Source organism: Nothoprocta perdicaria, unplaced genomic scaffold (assembly GCF_003342845.1).
Source record: "Nothoprocta perdicaria isolate Ctin4 unplaced genomic scaffold, notPer1 scaffold_23, whole genome shotgun sequence".
Taxonomy (NCBI): domain Eukaryota; kingdom Metazoa; phylum Chordata; class Aves; order Tinamiformes; family Tinamidae; genus Nothoprocta; species Nothoprocta perdicaria.
The window spans coordinates 5,492,968-5,507,405 of record NW_020455455.1 but is presented as its reverse complement, the minus strand read 5'-3'; the positions used below and the strand labels follow the sequence as shown (position 1 = coordinate 5,507,405).

Genomic DNA, 14,438 nt, shown 5'->3' with positions numbered 1-14,438 from the left:
GCTGCTACGGCCGGGCACAGACCCACACTGCCTTGTGCAGCCTCCACGGAGGCCCCAGCCCCACGGTGCGGGTGTGATGTCCCACACATGCCCACGCCAAGAGCCCGGGGGTCTCTGAGCGTGCCTGAGAGGATTTGGCGCTTCCCTGATGGGATGTGCACCCTCCTGGAGGGAGCCCTCTGACAGGAGGCCGAATGCTCCCGTTGGCCTAGGAATAGCCAGCATAGTGGCTATGAGGACATATTTATGCTAGGTCTGGTTTAGACRGCATGCTAGAGGCTCGTGAAAAGTGTTCTCCCACTAATGCCCTAGTATTAGTAGTACCAGAATATAAAAGTCAAMGGGGGCATGAGAAAACATTTGGTACAAGTGAGTTCCAAGAGCTCATTCTGGTGCGGGCTAAGGGAGGAACCCAGCAGAAACGGTTTCTGTATCAGCATTCATGACACCACCAGTCCCCACCTCAGTTAGGACTCCACACAGCCAGGCCTGGTGCATCCCCTGCTCCTCCTGCACAGCATCCCAGAGCACCAAGGACCTCCCAGCAGGAGCTCAGGCCTCTGGGGAATTAAGCCTTAACACAAGATAGCCCATCAAGGCTTTTGTAAACTGTTGAAGAGGCTGACAAGAATAAAAGAAAATAGTAATTTAGAATTTGGCAGAGAAAACCCACTCTAAATCATTTCCAACTGCTGTAAGTCTTTGCTTCTGTTTTACAAGTAATAGAAGGGACTGTTTTATAACGTTACTCATTCAATACATTTAAGAAAGTTTCTCTCCTACAGGGGTTTTCAAATACTGTCTTCGCCCTGTGGTTGCCTTACTTCAGCATCCCATTCCAGAAACACTGCTCATTACCCTTTGGGGGAAAAAAGGTCACATACTCAAGGATAAAAAATGGTTAGAAAAGAAAAAAAAAAAGGTAAGGGACAATATTATAGTCTTTTCACATGACATAAGAGGACAAAACTATTCCCAGAATGTCCTACAGAAAAGCAAGAGTTAGTACCTCCAATAGGCTCCAGGTATACGTGGTCTGCAAGCTCAAAACTCTCCAAGCCCCAAGTGGATTTGAACTCAATTCTGTGGCAATTATTTCCCTTCTTCAGGAGTAAGCACAGGGCAACCTTAGACCCATCACTCAAACCAGTGGGAGTCAAGTACCTTCAGCTTTCCTCTCAGTATGTCCAAAACTTTGCTATCAGTGTCCCTGCAGCCGGGCAGTTCTTGGCTCTTCCTGAGCCAAGTGGGGCAGCTTCCCACAGGGTCCTGCCCAGGGTGCCCCTGGAGGTCCCAGCTTCACTCTTTCCCTTCCAAGAGGGACAAAGATATATAAAGATATATAAACCCAACCACGCATTGCTCCATCCCTCTATAGTGAATGATGAGGACTTCTGCACATATCTTATCCTTAACACTGGTGTCTCACGCAGAACATGGCCTTTTTATCACAATCAGATCTCATTGCTTTTTTATTTTGTAGTTACGCACATGTTTGGAGATGCAAAATCAAACCATCTTCTGAAAGCTAGCAGTAGGAAATATCTCAGGACAGATGAATTCCACAGTTAAAAAATGCACTTTTTCCCCTCACCAAGGTGGGGAAGCTCTAAACAATATACAAAGGCAAAGGGGGAAAATGGATAAAGTCCTGAGAAGGCTAAAATTTGAATGTTATAATCACAAACATTTCTTGTGCAAGGAAAAGGAAATGACTGATTCTACAAAGATTCTGTGATAAATCATCACCCCGTCTGAAATTCCAAAAACATGCTGCATTAACTGGTAGCGATGTTAGAAGAAAACAAAAAGGAATAAGAAATGAGGATAACTTCATAAAGAACAAAATATRTCTTTCTGGAGTGCTGAGGTCTTTCAATGGATCAAACAGTAGAATGAGATTTCACAATCTAGGAAGAGTTTTAACAGTTGTATTTGAATTGCAGTCATAAAAGCATTAATGTGAAATACAGCTCTAATAAAAAAAATCAAAGTTTATAAAACTGGTTGATAATTTTCCACCCTTTCCAGAAGAATCTCAGAATATCCAGGAGAATAATACCTGAAAGAGAAACATTTTTTGCGCATTAGACTACAAAATATTCTGTGCTAAGGAATGAAACCCTATTTCTATTTGTATTGATTTGAAAAAGAGAATCCAAGCATTAAACACTGGTCAAGGAATTCTGTATTTATTCCCCAGCAGGGCTTACAAACCTGCTTTCCAACTTATGCTATTGTTTATAGCTAGAAGTGAAGCTTTCAAAGAATGCTTAGCCTCTTTTAGGGCATGGAGGTAAGTGGATAGTTTGGGGACAGGCTAAGCAACCAAGATAACTGTCTTTACTAGGCAATGTGGATGTTAACTACCCGAGAAACTATGGCCTTTAACAGAACAGCATGAGCACATGCATGAATGYGGCACCACAGGCTGCTGGGGTATTCTCACATTGCCCACGAAATACAGGCTCACATCCCCAACGCAAACACGAAGCTCACATCGACGCAAGCAACATTGATTCTGGAATAAAATTCTATCACAACCACCTTCTTCCACTAATGCTTGCTCACTGTGGAGATTTCCAATAGATTTTCTCTAGGGCAGACCCCTATGGTGCCATTACTGACTGGCTGCCATCCAGCTGGGTTTCCAAATGGACCAGCTGTGGGCTTCCAACACACAAGTGTCAGCAGAGCTGTATTTAGTTTTTGTTTTCCAGGTTAAACAGAGTATCTGAAATTTATTGCTGTTTTATTCTAAAAATATACATCACAGCACATTCCTGGTTTTGCAGGCATGTAAGTTGTCATCTCTGAATGCTGGAAGCTTTAACTATAAAGAGAAACACTTCCACACAATGCATGCCGAAAATGTATTTAAGCAGAAATCCCTGATGTTTTCACATTAAGGAAGACCCTTTCTTCTTGGTGATTTTCATTTTCTGGATGATTATGCTTTCTGCATAATGTATTTCTTTTTAAAACTGCTATTAGTTTTCTTGTTGTAAAGCTAACTTTTCAATGCATTGTTATTATCCGGAGTCTGCAAACAGTCTGAAATAGCAGTTCTCCAGGACAAATCCAGAGCTGGAGTTTATTACAGCAGCTTTGCCTCAGGGAGCGGAACCAACATCATTCTACCGCACACAGAAGATGCTTGAAGGGGCCTTTTTTTATTACATCACAACCTATTTGAGTAACTTTTGTTTTGTTTATAGAAAAAAAAAAAAAAGCATCTGTACCACAGATAAACATTAATTATATCCAGAAAAGTATAAGCAAATGTCCCTTCTCCCTCTGAAGTATCCCTATTTGCAGCTGCAGAATAAAGTTTCTTTATGATTTTGCTTTTGTCCATTTGACAGCCTCAGCTGACTTCTTTTTATGGAGACAAATAGGGCTTCATTTTGCATGACTTAGTTTGTGGCTACTCTTAGCTCAAGAACTCTGCTGCTACAATTAAAAATGATAATGCAGATTTCCAGAGCCTGCAGAGGGAGTGCAAGAGTACACCATGCTTTTGATGTGTTGATGGAGGTAAGCACTGGTAAATGGGTATCTAGAATCCAGAAGGACATTTCTCTCATTATTACAATTTAGGATGGTGACATTTTGACTGTAAGCTATTTAATAGTGTTTCTGTATTCATTAAGGGCAAAGTTCACCCTGGTGCAGACAGCTGGTGTATGGTCCTTTTATATAACACTTAAGCCTCATGATGAGGCTGGGGGCRGGGGGAGGAAGGGCAGCTGGGGCAGAGCAACCGCGCAGCCCCCGGACCCTCTGCGCAGGAAGAGCCTCCAAATGCACTAGTTTGTAAAGGCTCTTTAGGAGGTCAAGGATGCAGCCAAAGATCCACGAGTACCTGTATTCTGTGGCCTGAGAAACCCACAGAAAAGCCACAGTGACAAAGTAACCTCCCCCAAACATCCACAGCTACGAGCACCGTTGTGCTGAAGCCCCATGGTCTGTCTGAGCTGTGGGCCTGGCTTCTCTCCCTGCCTCCCAAGAGCCTGATATAGGACTTTGTTTAGAGACAAAGAAATTTGATCCCAAAACAATTAAAAAGCAGAAAGCGTTCAAAAGTACGTATCTAACTTCAGTGGTTAGTGCAGCAGTTAATAATGGGGCAGCTAACCAAAGGTTATGCTGTTTAATAAGAACAAAATCCACATGAGGAGTTAATCCTGTACATTAGATCCTTGCTTTCTGTTGCTYCTGTGAAGAACATCCAACACTGATGGAACACTGTCATCCAACGTTGCCATTTAGACTTTCCATACCTCACTATCTCCTCCGGATAGCAATTGTTAATGGCGTTGATGTACTCCTGAAGAAGCGAGCCCGGCTCCGCTTTAATCTCTTGCACCTTTTTAAGGCCACCGGTCGTTACAAAGAGGCGCCGCGCTTTGCTGTCGTGGGGCAGCACCTACACACAGAGAAGTACRTCATAAAACCAGCATTTTTTAAAAGCAATCTTTGTGCTACTAGGCTCAAAAATTGTTTATTTGTTTTTAATTCAGATGACAGATAAAATGAAGCACATCAGAGGTGCAGCTTCCGTAATAACTTTTATATTTTCAYATGCAGTTGGACAGAAAAAAATGAAAACATAAACCAGCCCTTTATTGTTTTAACATATTTTAACATATACTTTAATACATAACATGCATAAGAATATTGAATTGAATATTTATATTTATGTAAATAATATTTCTTAAATCATTGTTACAAGGAGAATATGATTGCGGAGATTAAATAGATAATAAAAACACAATATGAACATGGAATAACAACAGCATCTGTTCCACTTAAACCAAGTTATTCAGGTCTTTTATGTCAATTCCCACAGTTTAATTGTGGAGCAGCATTTTATATCATCATAATGATCTAGTATAGATTATTGCATGAAAACAATACTGAGAATTCTTGCAAGTGAACAATGCAGCCTTGAGGCATTACATGCTACTATTAAATTCCTAGATATTAAAATCACACAGCGCCCTGTGTAGCCATGGAAGCCCTTTGCAAACACACACAGCCGGAGCAGAGCGGAGAAGTTTGTGCAGCCGAGGGGGATGAGAAGCAGCAGCCCCAGACAATGCGGCCGGCGCTGCCGGCGCGGTGCCAACGCACCGCTGTGTGCGGGGACGCGGGGAGCAGGCCGCGCTGGGCCGGGCCCAGGGRCCACAACACCGGGTCTGCCGGCCCACGGGGCCGCGTCGGATAGAAGGGAATGCCAGAAACCTGCCGTGGCTASGGCAAAACGGGTAGATGGGCTCAGAAGCAACTCTGAGAGCAACTCAGAAGCAACTATGTGCCGCGTGGGCAAAAGCACTGTGTAAGCGTTGAAACTCAGTGGACAAATGAAGTCATAAATTGGACTGTGTGGGTAAAACAGAGACTTCAGGGTGGACAGGATTGCCTGAAAGGATGGATGAGGAGAAGGATGAGACTTCTGTCATGGGTATCAGCCGGCGGGCTTCATTTCCCTGGTATCTCCAGGCGGCACAGAATCAAGCAGCAAGTAAAGAAACCCAGGGGCGTGCGGAGCTTCTCCCACATGAGGGCCCAGAACAACTGGGGCCTTTCCACCCAGGACCTGGAAAACTGGCTGTTTCCAGACACCTCCCATGGCAGAAGTATCACTTCCTGCAGGCTGCACCCAAATAGGCAATTTGCCTAACAATAAACAATTTCAGACTTGAGAGGGGTGAGAAAAGATTTGGTATTCTTGCACCTCCTTAATTATTGGAACTGAAAATTAGTAAGGACAGAAATGGGAAAGCCTTTGTCTTACATTGTTGTAAAATACCTGACTTTGGTCACTCCTGTACAGACCACTTTCACTTTATCTGAAACAGCTGTGACTTGGATTTATATGATACATTGGCTCAGCAAAAATATTTGCATGAGGGTTAGTATTCCACTCAATACCACAGCAAGGAGGAAGCAAAAAAAAAACTACCTTGCTTATAAACAACTATTTTTCCTCTGGCCAAAAGGAATTATCAGAGGTTCCAAATTAAAAGTATCTTGTTTTTTCAGACAAAAGAGCAGGATGGTCTGAGCTACTTCTGAAAGGGATGCTTGAGAATCCTGAGAGAACAACTGCCTTTAGGGATACTTGGTGTTTGGAATGGTGTTAACTTCTTTGCTAAATGGAAAACAATGACCCTGTTACCTACCAAGGAGAGCTCATTCTTACCTTGCTGAACTGCCCGACAATGTGCTTCAGGATGTTAGGAGGGGCATCATGCAGCAAAGGTTCAAGTGCTGGAAGATACGTGCATTTCTGCAGGATGTTCTTTAAGGCTTTTTTAGTCTATTGAAATGCAAAATAAAATTTTGCTGGTAAGACATCAATRAAACAAAGAGAAGTCACATTACACATCACTAAAGTCTGATCACAAAAGCAAACCAATCAGAATTCTCAAAAAGCAATTTCTGAACAAAAACTATGATATCCATCAGGTTACTTAATGAAGAATCAATTTTCTACTTAGATTTACTAAACCTCAAAACTTACAGTGCATCATATACCTGTTAYGTTATCTACAGTCAAAGTAATGGCAATTTTCCTTTTACTACAATGGAAACAGAGGCAGGCCCTTTAAGRAAAGTACTGTAATATAATAAGAAAGCTAAATCAAAACACATTTTAAATGATCATATTTTAGAAGGGGCTTATTAGGAGAGCCTGCTGGTCTGGGATAGCAGCACCGCGCACTACCTTCCAGGAAGCAAGGGAGAGGGATATGGATAAGGAATTGCACATCAGTGCCTGTTTCTGCACAAGGGACAGGCTGCTGGCTACTGTGACATTATAGGTCCAGCCTTGATATTTTGGTGACCACTTAAAATGACTATGCAGAAGTTGCCTTCTTATTTCACAGCTCTGGAATTTGTCATACTCCAGTGGAATGTAAAAGGGCACAGTACAAAATGGGAAACCATATCCTGTTATATTACGCTGCTAAGGCAGTTCATGTACTGCTGCACAAAAATAACAAATGCCACCTCTACCAGCTCTTGTGCTAGCRAAGCCTTAGATGTGAGCTGTTCCATGTTTCCAAGAACAGGGCCTTGAGCTTTTGTTACTGTTTTATTACAATAGTAGAAGTGGGAACAAATTTGCCAGTAGTGCAACACTTTGTACAAAAGACTATGAAAAAGTAAAAAGGAAGACTACTAAATTTTTTTTTAAATCTTCCCCAAAATGAAGATACTTAAAAAATAGACAATTATGAGAAATCATAGCSTTTCTGGGAGAAAGCAGCTCTGACCTAAACTGTCAGAAGAAGGCATTGAGGGACTAGTCGCAGTGGCTGTATCACATGGTTTGGCAATTGCACACACGTTAGGACCAGCCAGGCCTGATATATGGTCCCAGACCTCTCAGGCTCTCCCCACCCAGGAAATGTGTCTCATCAGGCATCAGTAAAAACGCACACCATTCAGCACTTTGCAAGCTCTTATACCTGTTGGTTACAACAAATACTGCATATTGCAGATATGGGGAATATACTTGCTTTCACTTGAAGATCTTCTGAACTGCGTGTGTCCATGTACATGGAAAGCAGGGTGGGTAACACGTTTGCTACTGCCACGGCACGTGCATGCTCAGGAGTGTGCCTTCCAACCTGGCCCAAGGCCCAGGCAGCTGCTGCCTTAATATGATCTTCATGTTCTTCTACCAAGCAAGCACACAGGGGTGGTATTCCCTGCAGTATTCATCAAAAACACAACCTTCACAAATCTAGACCAGCGAAGGACAACTTTAAGCTGACACAGATCTTTAGAAAATGTTTCTCTGTTTACACTCTTCCTCTAGAATAACCTGTAGAAGAGCATATGCTAGTGCTGTCTTTTTTTCCTTTTTTTTTTTTTTAACATCATGACCAGCAAGAATTTGTAATAGTCTTTTCAAATCCAGCTGAAAGACAGATTGAAAAACAGTTGAAAGACAAATTCAATACTCTATAAGTCAGAAGGCAGTTTGAGCCGGCACATCAAGGTTAAAGGTTCGAAGGAATACATGACACAATTGAGGTTGTATTGAGAGTAAAGGTTTTGATTTTGTCACGCAGAAAATATACCAATTCTAGTGCTTATAAAGCTATAAAAGAGGTCTAAGATCAGAAGGGCTCAATCATTACATTATCTAACTTTTTTTTTAATGCACTAAATTTCACCTCATAAGCCCTTTCTCGAACACAGTAACTCATGTTGGTTCATCCAATAACTTTCAGGAAGACTCATTTGGGAAACATCAAGGGATATTTCACTTTCTTCCATCTGTAACTGAAGTTCTTCTGCTTCTATGYCACAGTCTTTATCCTTTCTCCACAGGATTACAGTTATTGATGGCTGGTATTTTACATCCAGAAGGTAGTTAAACAGGGCCCATTTCACAATAGTTTAGGTACAGTAACCCTGTAGAAGATGTTTTTCATCCCCTACATCATTTTTGAGTCTTTTCTAAACCCTCATCATTCTTTTCAAATGCGGGCAGGAGAAGTGTGCACAGTACCTCACCGTGGTATCACTGGTACTACAGATGGATTAGCCTCTCACAGTAATACTTCATCTTCCACTCTTTAATACACCAGTGTTGGGTGAAGTGAAGTGTTGGGTCCATTTTGACCATCAAAAAACAGTTTCCCAAACTCATTCTTTCCAGTATGCCTGTACTCCRTATCAAATATGTCTTTAAACCTTAGCCTCTCAGTGACTGCACCTSGGTTGCTTTCATATGGTCCCAGGGCGGGAAGACCTGCCCTCAGCATTGCATCCCACCCCACAAAGCTTGGCTCCACCTGGAACAAAATTGTTAAAAACTGCAGTTTGGATTTGTTTGGAGAGGTGGGAGGAGATCATCGATGAAAATCTTGATATGAAATATGAAACTCATGAGAGTTTGCATGCAGGCCTACAAATCTCTCACTGCACTTCCTTGCAGTTCTGCATGCAACTATTCATATTTTTTACATTTTGTCAGTTAGGTGCCATTGTATCAACTTAATCCTATATTCATTCCATGTAATTTGAGGCACTTAACAGCAAAAGCATTATTTGCTCTAGGCATCTCTATCTATTGTCAGTGGACAGACACAGACTCTTCCAAGGAAAGGGGCCTCCAGAGTGGGATGAAACAGAAGTGTCTCTCTCCAGCTTTTCAAATGTTCAAAGGGAACTATTTTTTATAATTTCTGCCCTTTATGCATAATATTAATGTTATGTCATGGTGATTTCTAATTTTTGCCTTGCATTGCTATTAGACAACATTTCTATCCTCAGTTTTTATTGTTTTATTGTTTCCATTCAGATAGAAAATTTAAATGCTCTACGTAGTGTAAGAATGGGGCAACAAAACCCAATGAAATTTCTTGCTTTCTCACGGCGTTTTATAGTCAGCATTATTCAAACCAGAATACTGTGCCAGGCACTCATTTCACCTATTGCAGGTATTACAAATTCTCACTCTTCTATATTATTGACCAGCAAATTTATTTAAATCTGACAATGAATAGCACCAAGCTCATATAATTTGAAAGCTTTTATCACAACTGAATAAGCTATGATACATTTCAGAAACTAATCTTTACAAATCTTTACAAGTCTGAGGACTTCTGTTGCAAGGATACTCTAGCAGCATGAGCAGAGTCATGCTAATGCAACAAAAATGTGCCATTAAACATYGTTCTTTCAAAACTGATTTTGATTTAGCCAAAATGAATCATTTTATAAGAAAACAGATCATAGAAAATCACTGACTTATTTTCTGTAGGCACAGAAATCATCCCTTTGTCAATGGCTGTTCACAAACCAACCTCTTACAGAGGTTTAAACTCCATAAGGACCCAGTTTGATCAGGTGTGACATACTTTCAGACACGGTAAGTGATGATACTATTAAAAAGTGCATTCATCAACAGCGAGTGTATAATTCTGTCTCCAAACACTTGCTCTGCCTATGTGAATTTGTGTCTCTTTCTSAGAATACACTGAAGAATTATAGGAAGAGGACAAAGTAATAGCTAACCTTGGAGATGATCACTGCCATTGACAGGTTCTCCGAATGAGCTGCAACATAGCCAAGCATCATGATGCCAGGCAGCCTCACAGTCCCTCTGCAGCTGCCAATACAATCAATTATAGCAGCAACTCCACCTGCATTTACTATAAGCTGTGAAAGCTGAAAAGATAAATGAAGGAGATTAGATAGTGTGAAGTATCTACAGGCATAAAGCACTACATTACAGGAGTCTTTAACTGTATCAGCCCTGATTTACAAAATAAAGCTGGAATGAGATTGATGCCTCACGCTCATTGCTGGGCACCGAGCGCACCATGAAGTTCACAGCAATGAAGCTGCTTCGCTGCGCTGTTTGTGATCGACTTCGCCGCAAGGACATCAGGATTCTGAATTCCTGAGGCCAAACAGCACGGAATCATCCATTCTCAACTCCACGAGTACACACCAAAGAATCGTGCAGWGAAAGTCTATACACGAATTACTTTAAACACACACCTGCTGGGCCACGTATTCCTTAATACCAATGGCCACTCATTTTCCGAGCCAACATCAGGTTACCTGTGGAGGGGCAGAGGGAAAGGCCCTTTCTCTCGGCACCTGCACACGGCATAACCTCTGCTGCTGCCTAAGAGCCCTTGTGGATCCCCTGCAAGGCACAAGGCCAAGAGCAGCCGTCATAGCTGCTCGAAACCAGCTGGCACTGTGCCCTTCTGCCCTCACAGAGCACCCTACGAGAGACACCCGGGGAGCGTACTGATGGGCAACGAAGCTTCCCCCAGAACGTCAAACCACAGCCTGGCCATAAACTATACCCAGGTCTATATTCTTTGGTGCCAGCTCTATAAATAAGGCTATCCTACATGTGTTTTTCTGAATGATATCACTTCTCACATCACTTGAGGGACAGTAGTGGAGTACACATAATATCAACAATGCATAAAAATTAATGTGATTTCATATTGTGATCATTTCCATTTTTTTTTTCACCAAAGTTTTCAAAGCAAAAGAAACATATTCTTAACAGTTAGAACTAAAAGCACAAAGCTTAGCCAGGTGTTTCAATACAGCTGACTTCCACGAACATGAAATCCACTGTAGCCTCGAAGGCACCGGCACAGGAGTGTTTTATTCATGAGGCAGCCGGATGAAATTTAAAGCTCTTCCTTAGGAAGCTACACAGCTGTGGGCCCTAGGCCCGGCCTGCCCGGAGCCCCGTGCACTTAAAGCAGAGGGCTGCAGTGCAGAGACGGTCCCGGAGCGGGGAGCTGCACCCCAGCAGTGCCCCCATGCCGACCTGCCCGGGAATCCTCCGGCGCGTGCGGCGGGAGAGCGGGGTCCCACGGGCCTGGGCGTCTGTGGGCCTGGGCGTCCGCGGCCTGCGCGGACACGAGCTGCCACCTCGTTGTCGCTGCCAGCAGCTGCCCCGAGAGCCACAGGGCCCGGCCGGACGCCGGGATGGGGACCTGGCACAGGGCGCCAGCCGGAGCTGCGCGCGCCGCCGCTCCCGTGCACAGGGATCCCGTGCGGATCCCGTGGAGGAGGAGGAGGAAACGGCAGCACACACGGGATGGGGAAAGCCCTCTCACCCRTTAAACTGGAAGTGTCATTTTGGGAGGGTTGTGTTCCACAGTGTTAACTGGTTTGTATTTCATTCCAGAGTTCCACTTAGGGCCTTTTAATTGATTCTACAACCCAAAAGATTCACATAGTTGTAATTATTTAYGTTTTTCCATTTTCTTTCATATTCACTTTGGCAAACATCCCCCGTTCCCATATCTCTTGCTGTCACAAAGATGCAAACACTGGGACTCAGATAATGGAGTCAAGCTAATAAAAGAAACTACTAGTAGTTTAATAATAAAGTGAATTTTTGACTCTCATCATTAAAAAAAAAAGATCCCTGCAGTCCAAAACATTAAAAAAGATATACACCATATATAATTGTTAAAACATGTTCTTGTGATCTGCGAGTCAGTGTTAGGACTTTCGGGAAGCTTTGCTCTATGATTTTTTTAAATGTCTAGGGCTCACAGCACTGACAGCTTAAAACACCTTTTCTGCACTGATATCCGATAGAATGAAGTATCCAGGTATATATTGCAAGATTCCTGATTTCCCAACCCAATTGATATTCAATACTGCTCTCATRACATCAGCAATCATTTCCACATTTTTCCAATAAATAAACCAAACAGCTATTTGCCCTCCCTTTCAAAAAACAAATGACGGAATAATCCTGTGTTTTATTTAAAGTACGAAATCTAACGATATGACCTTGTATTAGCATTTTCAAGGTTTTACCTCAGGCGTGTGCTTTGCTATCTCTCTAATTAAAGTTGCACCATTTTTCCTGACATATTCATCGGAGTCCTTCAGGCATGTGAGCACAACTGGGAAAATTTCTGCTTCCACCACCAGCTCCGCGAGATCCACCGAGTGCTTTGCTATTTGGCTTAGAGCTGACAGCACCTGACGCTAGTAAATAAAAATCGTTATAAAATGAACAACGTACCCGTAGCCTGCGACACACACACTCCTCCTGCACGCAAGAAGCTCTTGCATCAAGGAAAACAAAGCAGGATAGGGAAAACAATTACAGCTATTTTACAATTCACTGAGCCAATTCATGCACGAATATAATGGCATAGAACATTCACTGGTTCCTGAATAAAAGTTTCTCTTTTGTTTTATCCCATTCAAGCTTGCTGTGTAATAAAAAAAAATTATATACCATTTCAAACTGTAATTTAAAAGAATTTAGAGAAATCTACTGAAATTACACTAAGGTGCATAGCATGAATTTCATCTAACAGACCTTATATTAAAGATTTTTATCTACTTTTTAGAGGTGGCATCTTTTATGTTGTCATCTGCTTCTGTTAGACAGTAAAAAATAAATTAAACAATTTTTTGTCAGTTAAACTAGTGATAAAATCTTCAACACGGACTATCAGACAGTGCATTCTAAGACATAGCAACACATTTAATATTAACCATTTTATTGTATGAACTGAAGTGTGTAAAACCTACTTTTGTAACTGAATTGTGCAAGCTGCGTCTATTTCAAATATGTTAGATGATATTAAAGGAYGCGTTTTTATGCATCAAACCAAAATATACACATGATACCATATAATTCTTAAAAGAAAAAATAAAGTAAATTCTAAACACTTCAAAGATTAGTTAGCAGCTCTTTACAGAGCAGCAGTTTTATCCAACAGCTAACTGTGAACATGTTCAGAAGCCTCCTTGTCACTAACCATGTAGTTACATTTTTATAATATCTAAAAAAAGAGCTTTGCAAATAAATACACAGAGCAGTGCCTTGGATTCAGTAGCAAGTAACGCCTGGCATAACTGAGATAAAAAAATAATAATAATAATTTKGAAATGTACCTTCAGTTTAGCATCAGGGTTCAGGATCATCTGAGCTAAGTGAGCGATAGCTCCTGCATCCACTACTGTCTGGGCTAACTCTGGAGAATGCTTTGAAATATCACTGAGGGTTGAAGCAGCAATCCTTTTCAAAGCAATTTCTGGCTCCTGGATACAGAGCACTAAAAGAGGAACAGCTCCCGCATCCACCACAGCTTGTGACAGTTCTGTAGGTCCAAGGAAAGTAATTAAGTGAGTATGGGTGACTGACCCTTGTGCAAGCCATTTTTCACCCTGACAGATACAGCAAAGGGAAAAGGGGAGGGTGCAGTTCACTGTCTCGACATCTGCATTTCAAATCAGCCCTCCTGGTTTCATAAACCGTGTGGACCAATCCACAACTGAAAAGAATGCAGGTCAATAGATGGACCCCCATTTACATGCACACATTTGAGGTAGATTAGGCTGAAATGGTTTGTTATTCTGTTTTCTTTTTCTTTTTTTAAAGTAAGCAGATGTCAGCTGTTTAAACCCTGGCTATTCTACGCTGATCAATAGGAAAGCATTTTATGCATGGCTAACAACAACAGAAAAGCCAAAGTACCAAAATTTTACCAACCACCTAATTAGAGAGCATTTTACCCTCTTTAAATGATAAGCAGATATTAGCATAGATCAAATGCCAAAAACAGAAATTCAGAAAACACACATAAAAGATTTCTCTTGCATAAAAGATTGGAAAAAATTGAGCTTGTTGACCAAAAGCTTTGCTAACATATATGGGAAAGAAGAGAGGAATTTTCACTTTAATGACATGAAAATATTATCCTGCACATGTAGACAAATAGGAAATATCATCAGTGGGATTTTGTATGCCCAAGATTGGTACAATATCCTTAACTATCTGCACCTTAACTAAAAGAAGCCAAAAGACCTGAACATATGAGTAGCTGACATGGGCAAAAATTACACTATTAGAAATTCATTAGCTGTCTTCATTATATGCAGCATTAATCACAGACCAA

General features: G+C 41.6%; 1 protein-coding gene across 1 annotated transcript in view; it reads right to left on the bottom strand.

The window, feature by feature from the left end:
* Nucleotides 1-1,548: 1,548 nt before the first annotated feature.
* SPAG6 (sperm associated antigen 6) overlaps nt 1,549-14,438 on the bottom strand; it is a 23,879-nt gene continuing 10,989 nt past the window's right edge. The window contains exons 4-10 of the mRNA XM_026039481.1: nt 13,435-13,640; nt 12,340-12,513; nt 10,045-10,197; nt 7,533-7,724; nt 6,209-6,325; nt 4,284-4,429; nt 1,549-2,062 (exon numbers count right to left, since the gene is read on the bottom strand). Of these exons, the coding sequence (XP_025895266.1) occupies nt 1,996-2,062; nt 4,284-4,429; nt 6,209-6,325; nt 7,533-7,724; nt 10,045-10,197; nt 12,340-12,513; nt 13,435-13,640 (1,055 nt within the window). The 3' untranslated portion in view covers nt 1,549-1,995. The remainder of the gene's footprint in view (nt 2,063-4,283; nt 4,430-6,208; nt 6,326-7,532; nt 7,725-10,044; nt 10,198-12,339; nt 12,514-13,434; nt 13,641-14,438) is intronic.